Below are 14,327 nucleotides of genomic sequence, written 5' to 3'. Positions count from 1 at the left end.
AGCTTACGTAAAAGGCGACTAGGCTTGTCGTAAAAGGCGACTAACGGGATCTGGTGGTCAGGCTCGCAGATTTGGTTGATGCATGTCATCGTATCCCATTTGCGTGGATCGATGCTCACGATATCAGTCACTGGATTAGTCCAGACTCCTCGATGTTTTACAGACCGACGTCACATAGCTGGAATATTGCTGATTGCAGCAACAAACAAATAAATTCTAGATTGTTCTATTGCCAACAATGATATAGAAAGTGACGAGATATATTTTATGACAGCTTCACTCGACAAACACTTTCTCTGTGGTAACAGTATTTGAGCTGCCGTGGCGTGGGGATGTCAACATTGATGCAACATTATTATCAGAAAAACACCCACAGTAGACACAGATCTATAACAATAAGAAACGTATATAAAGAGTTCTGTTTGGTTGTTATCTCTTCTAATTTGACTAATCGACCGAAATCTGCACGACAGTTTACGAACCGGATTTCGATTTCGGTGCGCGATTTTGATTGGACTATGCATAGTCCAGCCAAAATGTAACTCCATAATACCAGCCTAGTTCGACAAGGGTGGAAACTGGACTTTTATGAGTCAGAGTTGCTCCGGAGGATTGATTCAATACCCCAGATTTCACTGTCATGTAGGATTACAGGCTCGATTAATGTTTTGAATATTTTACAAGCAAGAGCTATAAGTAAACTGACGTCCAAAAGAAACTTTACCAACTGAAAATATAAATTTCAGACAAAGTATTTTTTTTTTCGATGAAGTCTATCTAAAACACATAACCTAAATACAACAATAGTGTATGCAGAAAATGTTACATGTTTGCGAGATAACACGCGAAAAAGTGAAAAACACGTGCACCAAATGCACGTGCGGGTAAGGGTATAAAACGATTGCAACGGCAAGTCAGATATCCACAGTGAATAATAAACACAAAAGAAAAGCCACGACTCACAGTCGAACAACGTGAACAAGCCTTGGGTGTGATACAGATTGGAGCCACCCACGCCCATATTGCACAAACCTTCGGTTGCTCCCGTGTTGCCGTTACCAACTTGATGCAACGTTACAGACAGACAGGGCGGACCGCTGACAGGCCAAGAACAGGCAGACCCAGGGTGACCACGCCCCATGATGACCGGTACTTGCGTACCTTGCACCTCCGAAATCGCTTCCTGACAGTGACGTCATCGGCGACAAATGCCTTACATGTAGGTCACAAGGTTAGTCGACAGACAGTGGCCAGGAGACTCAGGGCTCATGGAATCAGGGCTTTTAGACCATACAGAGGACAGCTATTGACAGCGCAACATCGTCGTCTGCGATTGAGATGGGCCCAGACTGTACGACTTTAGCAACGACGTGACTGGCAGAAGGTTGTCTTCACTGACGAAAGTCGATTCTGTATGTTTAGGGCTGATGGAAGACAACGTGTTTACCGCCGAAGGGGTGAACGAACGACGGCGTGTTGCGTGCAGGTCGTACCATATGATGGAGGGAGTGTCATGGTGTGGGGATGGATCTGTGGGCAGGAGAGGACACCGCTAGTCATCGTTGACGGAAACTTGACAGCTCAGCGTTACATGGATAACATTCTTCGTCCAGTTGTCCTACCATTTCTCCAACAGCAGCCTCGTGGTGTCATTTATCAGCATGACAACGCTAGAGCCGATACAGCCAGAATTGTCACTAACTTCCTCGCAGCCAACAACGTCAACGTCCTGCTGTGGCCTGCACGCTCACCCGACATGTGCCCCATAGAAAACCTCTGGGACTTGATGGATCGTCGTGTTCGACAACGACCACACTCTCCAGCCAACCGGCAAGAACTGATCTTGACTCTCCAAGAAGAATGGCGTCAGATCCCACGTGACCTCATCAGACGACTGACTTTTTCTGTGCGTCGAAGAGTTTTTGCGTGTATTGAGGCCTTTGGTGGTCACACACGCTACTAATGACTCGTTATTGAACGTAAGTGATTGTTTATGTACTCTGCCTATTGTCCATGATTCTGAAAGCTTGAGTTTTGTACCACACCCAACTTTGGGGGGGCTCTGACGTCATTCTCGGTCGCGGTATGATTGTCATTTTCAGTTTTGATTATGTTGATATATTGATCTTCTCAATAAACTTTACTTCATGCATGATTGTTTTGTTGTTTTTGAGCAAGAGTGATTTCAAACTCTGGTAGAGTTTCCTTTGGACGTCAGCTTATATCTTGGTTGAAATGGTAGGCTGAATTCGAAGCCTTTTTTCAGGAGAAGTTTAGCACAATTTTAAAGTTTAGCATTTGCTTCAAATGTAATTCCTAAGAAGTAATATCTGTCCCTCATTAGTTCTCTTGTATCACCCAAGGTCCAAATATTCTTTTCTTCAATTTTACTTGATTTGCCAAACACCAAAACATGTGTTTCGTCACCATTAATCTCTCAGTTATTTGTTGCACAAAATACACTCAGGCCATCAAGTAACACATGTAAGCATTTGGGGATCGGTCAATAGTCATTGGCAAGCAACAAATGACAAATGTTCAAACCATTAAGTGTTACATTATTACGAACAGATTTGACTAATATGTTAGATCATTGAAGAATAGAAATAATGTGGGAGACAACATGCATCCTTGTCATACCCCGATGCTGTATTTAAAGAATTGTAAAATGCACTCGTCAGTTTTACCCTTAATAAGATATATCATATAGCGATCCTATTATGTTTAATACATGTCCTGAGATTTTATTTGATAACAGCTGTGTTGAGAGTAGTGATCTATCAACTGAATCAAAGGCCTTTTGAAAGTCTACAAAGCAAGCGGATAGTATGTTCTAGTGTTATTAATGTTAAAATAACAAATACCTCATCTGATGTTCGTTAGCCGTTCTAAATCCAGACTGACAGTGGTCTTGTAAAAGAGCTTTTACCACGTGTTCCATTATTCTTTTACGTATAAACTTGCAAAATAGTTTACCCAAGCAGCTGCTTAGTGCATTACGCCCGTAGTGGTTTGGGTCAGTCGTATCATCCTTCTCATGTAATGCGGTGATAACCGAGGTTGCCCAGCTCTTTGGAAAGTGACCACTATGTAAGACATCATTAAACAGAAAAACCAACTGGTCTGTTCAATATATAGATTCTAAAAGTTCATTCATTACGTTATCTTCGCCTGGACTTCTGTTTGTTTTGAATTGTTTTATAAAAGTGAGAATTTCATGAGCTGTTATTGGTTTATTAGGACTGTCACACATATGCAAATCTCTTTGTTTTAGTGTCGAGAATATTCCTGAAGTGGTTTGTTAGCTCCTCAGGGTCAGGAAAAACAAATTCCTTTTGGGATAATTCATTTAATAGTTTTCAGGTTTTTTATTGTTTTTTTTTGTTTTTTATAGGGTTTCCAGTTGTGGCGGAATTTCTTAATGTACACGTTGTTTTCTTTTGACTAACGTTTTGGCTTTCTTTTTATAACAAATCACATGACATCACACTGCATTTATACAAGGTAGAATAGACTTAGGGCTCAGAGTCAGTATAATGTGTTGGAGAAGTGGGTATCAGTGTTAAACATGGTTTCTCAGCCGGCTAGAATGATTAAACCCACTTATGTCTGGACCATTACAAGATGTTGAGATCCGTGAAGATCCGGGGTAGAATAGATCTTCAGCAAACCATGCTTGCCGTACAAGTCGACTGTGTTTGTCGTAAAAGGTGAATGACGGTATCGTGTGGTCAGGCTCGCTAACTTATTTGATGAATGTCATCATATCCGAATTGCGTAGATGGATGCTCATGATGTCAATCACTGGATTGTCTGGTCCAGACTCGATTATTTACAGACCGCCATCTTATAGCTTAAATATTGCTAAACAGCAAACAAACATACAAAAAGACGTTAAAATATGGTACCCATTGTTACTCTGCCTAGCGCTGGGTAATAAGGGACTTAACAAGGACTGGTCGGCTCGGAGTCAGTATACTGTGTCTGAGTGGGGTATTCATGTCTAACTGCTGCATGGTGTCTCAGTGAGCTAGCACTATATATCGGCATTAGTCCGGACTAGTGCGTGCACGTCGCTACATAAGTGTAATAATCTTAGACGCGACGTAAAACCCCTTTTTACCTCACCACTAGACTAACATTTAGTCTCTGAAATCTTATATTACACAATACCCTTCTTGACTCTAAAAATAAAAAAAATTCCCTCTGCATGCTGATTTGTGGAATAGAGCTAGCTTGAGCTGGCTAGACTTGCTTTTGTATGCATATCTAGATTATTATTTTTTCATAAAATAAATATATTCCACGGTCATGGTGCAGGACTACCTCACCACATAATCTTTCTAGCATCACTGACATAATATTATACGTCCTCGTTATCCTCGTTATAACGCTACTGATGGGGTCGTCGCGTCCCCCATAGTTGACTATTCGTTAATTAGCACATCATATTGATATACGAACGTAATCCTGTTTTACCATACATTAATTGGATTGTCTCTTTTTCAAATGTTAACGAACGCCTTATGATGGGGACTAGCGCTCGTTTGTAGCGCGAGGAAATTCTGTATTGCACAGTTAAAGATGAAAACTGGCTTTTCCAGGAAAGCCATTTTTAGCGTACCGTCAGCCGGGCGGAATAATGGGGGCGACAGACGCCTGGCGGCTGCAGTATCATACACCCCATTTTCGCTTCATGACACTGCATCAAACAAAGCATCGAGTGACTGTTTAAAGATTTGGTGATTCCTACTCCAAAACACAAAGAATCGTCTCACTCAGATCAGCGGTTGACATTTACGCGGGTTCCTTGTCCCTCTTAATATGACTCAGGCGTTAGAAGTTGTGTCATACCATCACATGATCACAACAAAGGACAAATGATATCATTCGGAATGATCAAGGACCTGGGATAAAAGTCAAAGGGTAGAGTTGAGCTTACTTCGTGCCCTTGCTTCGGTAATGGGCAGTCACGTGGTTTAAACACACAGACGACATTTTGAGGGTTGCCAGCGTGACTGCGTTTGTGGTGAATGTATAACCTTCCTCGATGTAAGTATTGTCTGAATTCATATTGATGGCATGGGCATGTCTTTGGTGGTAATATATACAGAAATAATGATTACAGCCCCCTCTGTATCCGCCCATGGATGGCTATGATTATGTTCATAACTATATTAGTTAAAGACACGGTGGTGTTCAATATAATGGTCACACATCGAGGTGATTGTGTACCCGACTGTGTGGACAGTTGCCTTGTCATACGGCTAGTGTATTAAACGCTCTGACAGTTGCCTTGTCATACAGCTAGTGTATTAAACTCTCTGCCAGTTGAATGACATCATCTATGGCCAGGGAACAAAACACGCCTAATGACTATATAGAAAGTTCTTCATGAATTACCTTACTGTAATAGACCTGTGAAGATCCCGGTTAGAATTTGTTTTCAGAAACCCATAAGAGGCGACTTACGGGATCGGGCGGTCAGGCTCGCTGACTTGGTTGATGCATGCGTACATCGATGCACTTGTGAATCACTGGATTGTCTGGTCCAGACTCTATTCTTTTCAGACCGCAGTCATATAGCTGGAATATTGCAAATTGGGTCGCTAAACAACCTACAAACAATAAACCTACCTTATTAAGATACTTAAGGAAACATACTGTCTTGTGATATTGACCTTCACATTTCAACCAGAAACGCTTACTTAGCAAGCAAGGGTTTGGTTACAACAGTAATCTATCTATATTAGACTTTTAAAACAGTCCGAATCAACCTTGTGCGAACAACCTTGAGACACGGTATGTATTTTTGAAAGTCTTAAAAGTACATTACAAACGGGTCCACTTAAGAATGAAAATAAGTAATATAAATGCTGAATGTGTTGACATGTTTTACGATACGATATATGAGTGACCATGGAAATCGAGTTAGCGCAGCTGAATGACAGATGTGCTGTCGTGTAATATTAGTTTAGGTGAGATGAGGTTAAATGAGAGTGAATATCGCGTTTGAGATTATTTCACTTATGCGCATGTTTGCAGCATCTTGTTTGTTTGATTGAATGCTTTCTGTTTCACACCGCACTTTATGATCGACGCATTAACACAATTTTACTATGGCACTCAGAGCTTTACGGCATGTTGATAAGTTTGTTTGTTTGTTTGTTTGTGTGTTTGTTGTTTAACGCCACACTCAGCAATATTCCAGCTATGTGACGGCGGTCGCACATAATCGAGTCTGGATCAGACAATCCAGTGATTGACATAAGGAGCATCGATCCACGCAATTGGTATACGGTGACATGCATCAACCAAGTCAGCGAGCCTGACCACCCGATCCCGTTAGTCGCCTCTTGAGACAAGCATTGTCGCCTTTTCCAGCAAGCATGTGTTAATGAAGACCTATCCTACCCCGGATCTTCACGGGCCCAGTCGTTGCTGAAGCCACTTAATGCCGAGCGCCAGGAAGGATACGCCGGTAATTCAACTCTCAACTCAACTCAATTTATTACAAGGGTCTAAGCCAAATGAAAATCGTCATTGAGGTCAAGTGTTGTGTAATTATGTCTCGATGCACCAACCGTATACCACGAAGCTAAAGAGTCATCGAGATCTACAATTACACAGACGCCTGAATTCGAACATATCTCTACAGAAAAAAACGTTGTTAAGTTATCTTAATAAAAAATATAAGAAAAGGGAGCCCAGAGACTCTTCAATTCCTAATACTGCAGTAATCTAGACTTGCCAAACATGGGACTTGCATGGGCTGATTAGATATATTTGTATCAGGGTTTGTATGACAGACTATATGTATGTTAACTTATAATATAATATACATAATATGATGAGAAGTAACTAGCCGCTCTACGCTGTGATTGCCAGGATAAGTAATGAATTTAGACCCTGGGAGAAACCCCGTACTATAAATAGAACAGCCTCAAGCGGTGGCATGTGGTCCATTGCACACGGGCTTATGCTTCCATAAGCAGAATGTGAAGCCAGGCCGCGTAGTTGGAGTAGAGGTAAGGCAGGCTGTTGGTTCTCCTTTATAATTATTTGTTGAACAGACTTTGAAGTATGCTGATGGTATAACTACATGCATGTACAGTAAGAGATGATATGCTGTAACTATGGCAACTAATGGATGGAGTGGTATTTGTCCAAACACCCAGTCCCCTTTTCTGGACCCACTAAACCCTTTTTACATTGTCCAAAATAAGGAGAAATTTGACATTGCGCAAGACGCCAACGCGCTTCAGAGGCATTTGAGGTGTTGGCTCAAGCGTAACAGAGCTGTACATCATTTTACCTTGGCTGTCCGGACTACCTCCCATGAACAGACTTAAAAAACAATAGTTTGTCAAGTGAGGTGAGGTGAAATGGGGTTTAACGTCACGTCCAAGATTATTGCACTTATGTAGCGACGTTCATGTACGTGTGTGTGTGTGTGTGTGTGGCTGCTTGTACTAGTCCGGACTGATTCCGATTTTTAATGCTAGCTCACTGAGATACCATACCGCAGTTTAACATGAATACCCCACTCAGACACAGTATACTGACACCGAGCCGACCAGTCCTTGTTTTAGCCCCGTAATGCCGAGCGCCAGACATGGTAACAACAAGTACCATCTCTTAACGTCTTTTGGCATGACGCGGTCGGGCATCGAACCCCAGACCTTCCACTCTCCGGGCGGACGCTCTACCATTAGACCACGGAGGCGGTCATTTTGCCAAGTGACCACACTGGCCTAAGAACACGCAGATAAAGGCTTCTGATGTCGATTCATTGTAAATAAACGTATCGTCAAGGAGACATCGGCTTGGTCACCGACCCGTGGCTACACGTATTAAAGTAATTAAGTGTATACTCTTTTTTATTGTTTATTCCATTCAAACACATAATATCAACAAATACGAGTCAACTTATTCAAAATGATGCATTGTTGACCTAGTATGCTACTAATAGAGCCTGGTGGATTCCCGCTATGACAACATCATTCTTTATGGTGGCCAACTCCCAAGCGGCGACTTATATTTTCCCTCTGGATTAACATTGACCGGAAGTGTGCAAGAACGAACATTTAGACAACTTCTTGCGTGGATCGATGATGGCAAACATATTAGTCCAGATTATGTACAGGTCACTGTCATACGTGCAGCGTTAAACAACATGCATCACTGCACGTACCTGGTGCATACTGGTAGAACGGGTTTATGATCGACGCCTCGACGCCATTTTACTGTGTCACTCAGAGATTTACGGCATGTTCATAAGGTTTGTTTGTTTGTTTGTTGTTTAACGCCGCACTTAGCAGTATTCTAGCTATATGACGGCGGCCTTTACATAATCGAGCCTGGATCAGACAATCCAGTGATTGACATCATAAGCATCGATCCGCGCAATTCGGATACGATGACATGCATCAAGCAAGTCAGCGAGCCTGACCACCCGATCGTGTTAGTAGCCTTTTACGTCAAGCATTGTCGCCTTTTACGGCAAGCATGGGTTGCTGAAGACCTATTCTTCCCCGGATCTACACGGGTCATATTACGATTGGATGTCAAGCTGGTAGATTATGCCTGACACATGAAACATGAGACATTACAACTGGACATTACAACTGGATATTACAACTGGATATTACAACTGGACATTACAACTGGACATTACAACTGGATATTACAACTGGATATTACAACTGGACATTACAACTGGATATTACAACTGGACATTACAACTGGACATTACAACTGGACATTACAACTGGACATTACAACTGGATATTACAACTGGATATTACAACTGGACATTACAACTGGATATTACAACTGGACATTACAACTGGACATTACAACTGGACATTACAACTGGACATTACAACTGGACATTACAACTGGATATTACAACTGGACATTACAACTGGACATTACAACTGGACATTACAACTGGACATTACAACTGGATATTACAACTGGACATTACAACTGGACATTACAACTGGACATTACAGATGGATATTACAACTGGACATTACAACTGGATATTACAGCTGGATATTACAACTGGACATTACAACTGGACATTACAACTGGACATTACAACTGGACATTACAATTGGACATTACAGCTGGATATTACAACTGGACATTACAACTGGACATTACAGATGGACATTACAACTGGACATTACAACTGGACATTACAGATGGATATTACAACTGGACATTACAACTGGATATTACAACTGGACATTACAACTGGACATTACAACTGGACATTACAACTGGACATTACAACTGGACATTACAATTGGACATTACAGCTGGACATTACAACTGGACATTACATCTGGACATTACAATGTCTCTGGTATATGCGACAAACATATGTCAATTGAATGTCAATTGTACAAGTTTTAAGTTCAATTCACTGCTAACGAAACATGACTTGTTAGATATAATATCAAATGCCATTATCAGGAATAATCTGGAAAAGGGTCGGCAAATAATATCAAGGAGAAGAATTAACACAGTTCATAGATGATTTTCTTTTCAAATCCTTACATGCTACCAGGGTCTGGTGGTAGAGCGTCCGCCCGGAGAACGGAAAGTCGTGGGTTCGATCCCCGGCCGCGTCACACCAAAGGACGTTAAAAGATAGTACTTGTTGTTACCCTGTCAAGCGTATCACATTAAGGGGCTAAAACAAGAACTGGTCGAATCTAAGTCAGTATCGTGTGCCTGAGAGGGGTATTCATGTTAATCTGCGGCATAGTATCTCAGTAGGCTAGCACTATAAATCGGCATCAGTTCGGACTAGTACAAGCAGCCACAAACACACGTACATACACGTCGCTATATAAGTGCAATAATCTTGGACGCTACGTTAAACCCCATTTTACCTTTCACCTCACTTTACATGCTAGTAGGAACGTACATGTGCATGGTCTGTTTATAAACCTTTTTTGTCATAATGTTTACAGGATAAGCTTTCCAAGACACCAAATCTGTGGACCAGATTGAAAGTGATGACGTGATTTCGGATCAGGACTCTACAATGGATGTTACAAAGGACGAGAGCCCTCCCAGCGTGATAGCTGTTAGCCATCATGGTACTGATGATGTTCAGGGTGCTTCTGGAGGTAGTGAGACGGGGGAGACTCCCCAGGACTTACACAGAGATCCTTCTGGTGCTTCCAGGTTCAGTGTGTCACATTCCGGAGAATCGCGGGAGAATTCTGAGACTGGAAACAAAAGGGACCTGAGTGTCTGCAGCAAATGGAAAGTAACCGAAAGGCTTAATGAGAAAATTCTTGCCTCTCGCAAACCTTCATTACTGGCACCAATTGCTAAGTGGATTTGGACATTACTTCTTGGACTGTTGCTTCTCGCATGCTTGTCAGCCAGCAAGTTGTCTGTCGTGGGTCTAGCAGAGAGATTAAACAACTCTACAAGAGGAGCCATATCTGCGAGCACCAGAGACGGGAGAATAGAAGCTATTCGCGTATTTCTGATGATAGCCATGATTCTACTCGTGCCGTACTGTTTCAATCTTCTCAGAGCTTTGTTTCTGGCGTCATTCCGGAAGGACATGCCGTGGCCAAGCAGCAGGTCTTTAATAATAGTGAGTATATTCAGGAGTTTTTATTCCACAACGCCTCTTTTCTACTGCGTTTACAATAAAATGCGATTCAGAATTCAAAAGTGTTTTTATCGACCCTCAACTAGCAATTCTAAATGCACTATTGCAGGATTTAAACAAGAACAAGTGCCTCAATGGCACACTTACAAATCACATTTGTTAAAAAATACCTTGTAACATTTTCTGTTATGAGAGACCACTGATATACACAGTTTGGGACAGGGAAGGTAAACACAATTTGATGAAACTTATATCGAATTCTATCAATAATAAAATATAATATTCAACGTCAAACACAAGATGATCATCAGTCTCGATCATCTGCCGATTCCTTGGGGGGTAATACGTAAATATCGAGAAACATGTTTGCCCTGATAGTATTTGAATGTGGGTATTAATTCTCGAAGAAAGGGTTGTTCAATCATCAAAATGTTTCAGAAGTGGGTCCCAATCTTATTATCTTCCGTTCAAATGCCAGATCCGCCCTAGCATTTATTCTTGTTTGATATGCCGTAAACCAAGCTCACTCACTCACTCACTCAATCACTCAATCATACACTCACTCACTCACTCAAATGCTATATTTATGTTTTTTCAGGGCGTTGCTGTTGCCGTAATGGAGGCATTTGGACTGTGTCTGTTTGCATTGAAAGTGTTGGTCAAACACAAAGGCTACCTTGCCATACTTCTCATGAATGCTGTGTTTGTCGTACCATTCCTTGTCAACACAGTCTTCTACGCAGCCAATCGACGACAACATCGAAGAGGCAAATGGATCTTTGATCATGTGCTTGGGGGCATCTTTCAGATGACTGGTTTTGGCCTGGTTGTGTTCCTTGTTTCAGAACAAGACAGTGGTGATATATGGCACGTGTTGGTTGCCCTCGTCTGTCTCACTGTAGCCTGGGTCCCTCACATACAGCAACTGACCGTACATCCGACACGGAGACCTGACGAGACATCTGACGGGACTGCAAATGGTATAGAAGACACTGAAACCAGCGTTGCTGGAGGCGATGGACAATCAACCAACCCAACTCCCAAAGTCGTCATTGCTACATGGAAGATGGCAATCATTTCCAACTTTGTTAAAGTTGTCAGTGTGCTTATTTTCAGCTATATATTGTTTTATATTGATGGCAACGTCTACACTACTGATACTTCTAAAGAATTCCTTGAGGCATGGAGGTTTATCGTCAACAGTGATTTTAATTACTTTCTCACAAATATAATTACAGTACTGGTTGGATACTTTCTTTCGGTACTTGCCTGCCAGACTGGTTTGCAGAAATGGGCCTTTGCTGTCCCAATTTGTTTGACCGGTCCTCTCTTCCTGGTGGTGATGTTGGTGAAAGACTGGTGTACTTTTGTCATGCCATTCTCTCCGGGGGCGTGTGTAGACGACTACAGTAAGGTATTGGCAATGATAGCAGCCACAGCGTGTTTCTTCCTGGCTCATCTTCTGTCTGCAGCATTGCCGATTTTCAGAAGCAAGTCCACCATTCTCCAGAAGGAATCATCAGTAAGTATTCTGGTTTAATCTGATATAACCAATGAAGTTAAGTGATGTAATGTGGCATACAACGTACACTATTTCTTTCAAGTCTACGTTGTTTGTTTGTTTGTTGTTTATTGCCGAACTCAGCACTGTTCCAGCTATATGACGGCGGTCTGTAAATAATCGAGTCTTGACCAGATAATCCAGTGGTTGACATCATGAGCATCGACCAATGCAATTGGGATACTATGACATACATCAACCAAGTCAGCGAGCCTGACCACCCGATCACCCGACCCCCTTTGCTTGACAGAGTAAGCTTACTGTAGGTCCCGAACAGGATTTCTTGAATATTCATGTCCGGGAATGAGAAGGGTTGTATGACATTGTGGCTATATTGCACTTTACGGGTGAGTCAGACAGCTGTAGGACTTTGCTCATAATATGAATCATCGGTTTGTCTGGTACTCGATTATTTACAGTGAAGTCATGAAGATTGTTTGATCGGATGTGTGCATTTTCCCACATGATATTGTGATTGGGGCACCTTTAAGTTCTTGTTCTTTTCAAGTTTCCCTGCCAATGGCTTTCAGTTGGGTTTTAAGAGGTGTGGAGCTGGTGAAGTATGTTTCAATACCTTTTTAATTACTTACCAACCTCTAAAATGTCATTCAAACAGTGCGGAAATATAGAAAGGAATCTAGCTGTCTTCAATGTAAAACAACAAACGAAGATATAGGAAATGATAAAACCATCATTTGAGAACCTGTCCGCTGCTCATTATGACTGTAAATGGTATCCAGAAGCATGTTTTCAATGTTAACCTCTTATGACTTCCAGATAGTGTGGCAACCAAGCAATATTGTCAGTTTTATGATGAATGGTTGACACAAGCAAAAGCTATTATTACAAAAACCCGAGGCCATATTCACTTAAAGATTAAAGTTGTATTTGCTGACGTTCATCAGCTGATGAACGTCAACAATTACAACGTCAGTCCTTATATTGACAGATGCATAAATCATAACAAAACAATCCATTAAACATCAATTTTTAATTATGTAAAACGAACTATATCAGCGCGGACAGTCGTGACTTCATCTGTCCCAAACATTCCATTTGGTGTGACATCCCTTGGTTTTACAAACGGCAGAAAATGGCGGCTACGACAACGTCATTTGCTTAAAATAAAAGTTGCACCCAGTAAAGTTAGCGTTGGTAAGAAACCCAGACCCGGCTGATGCTAAAAATGGATTGATAATATTTTAAGGCAAGAATGCAGTATACCGGACACCTTCCGGCATTTGGGTAAGGGATGTGCACGAGTTTGTCGCCTCGCTAAAACAACAGGGGTCACTCAACGGCCTGAATTAAATGCTTTCGAAAGTAAATGAAATGTTTAATTACCAAAGTTGATACAAAATAATTTATTAGTCAAACAAACATGGCGGATTGGTGTCTGGTATAATGCATGTGTACCGTAACGTTCTGTGAACTTTGGGTGTGTGTTTGAGTAGTGATTTCTTTTGGTAAGTCGAGCATTCTCTGATAAAGCTTCGAATGGACGCTTCATTTCGGTGACCCGACATATACATGATCTGTCTGACTTCAGAGCCTGCATCATTCATAGCCTAAATCGCTGTTGGTCTCAGTTTTCCCTAAGGATGTTTTATGTTATTTTTAGACATTGAGGAATTCCCGCAAAGTAGTTCTGTATGTCTTCGCTCGATTGACAACGTAATCACGTGACACACTGACGTTCATCAGGATATGAACGACAGACAACTTTTTAGTGTTCGCCAAGGCGAGGTCACCCGCTACTGTCAATAGAACACTTTCAAATTGTATATGTTATAATGTGATCATATCCATTTTGATAATTTTATCATCATCAGATATTCTGGCTGCCGTCTTACAATGGAGTCTTGCTGGAACAGTGGTTGATGCTCAACATGCAGACAAGACCACCTGACCAGCTGAGACCAGGACCACACAGATCCCACACCAAGAGTCAAGTGTATATCTGCACCACCATGTATAGAGAGGTGACCTCGTGCATATATGTTGAATTCATTTTAATGTAAGGAAATCAGTTTCAAGTCAACACATTTTTTCCCGGAAGAGATAATATACAGATGTGTGGGTTTTGAGTCAAAGAGTGTGTCCACACTTCAATTCTAG

General features: G+C 41.6%; 1 protein-coding gene across 1 annotated transcript in view; it reads left to right on the top strand.

Annotated features, from left to right (window-relative positions):
• Positions 1–4,833: 4,833 nt before the first annotated feature.
• LOC139461229 (chitin synthase chs-2-like) overlaps positions 4,834–14,327 on the top strand; it is a 33,691-nt gene continuing 24,197 nt past the window's right edge. The window contains exons 1-4 of the mRNA XM_071242863.1: positions 4,834–5,052; positions 9,990–10,630; positions 11,247–12,170; positions 14,042–14,191. Of these exons, the coding sequence (XP_071098964.1) occupies positions 10,064–10,630; positions 11,247–12,170; positions 14,042–14,191 (1,641 nt within the window). The 5' untranslated portion in view covers positions 4,834–5,052; positions 9,990–10,063. The remainder of the gene's footprint in view (positions 5,053–9,989; positions 10,631–11,246; positions 12,171–14,041; positions 14,192–14,327) is intronic.

This window comes from Haliotis cracherodii, unplaced genomic scaffold (genome assembly GCF_022045235.1).
Source record: "Haliotis cracherodii isolate W230 unplaced genomic scaffold, xgHalCrac1.p SCAF_14, whole genome shotgun sequence".
Lineage (NCBI taxonomy): Eukaryota > Metazoa > Mollusca > Gastropoda > Lepetellida > Haliotidae > Haliotis > Haliotis cracherodii.
The sequence above is the reverse complement of the archived record's forward strand: the minus strand, read 5'-3'. Positions and strand labels throughout refer to the sequence as shown.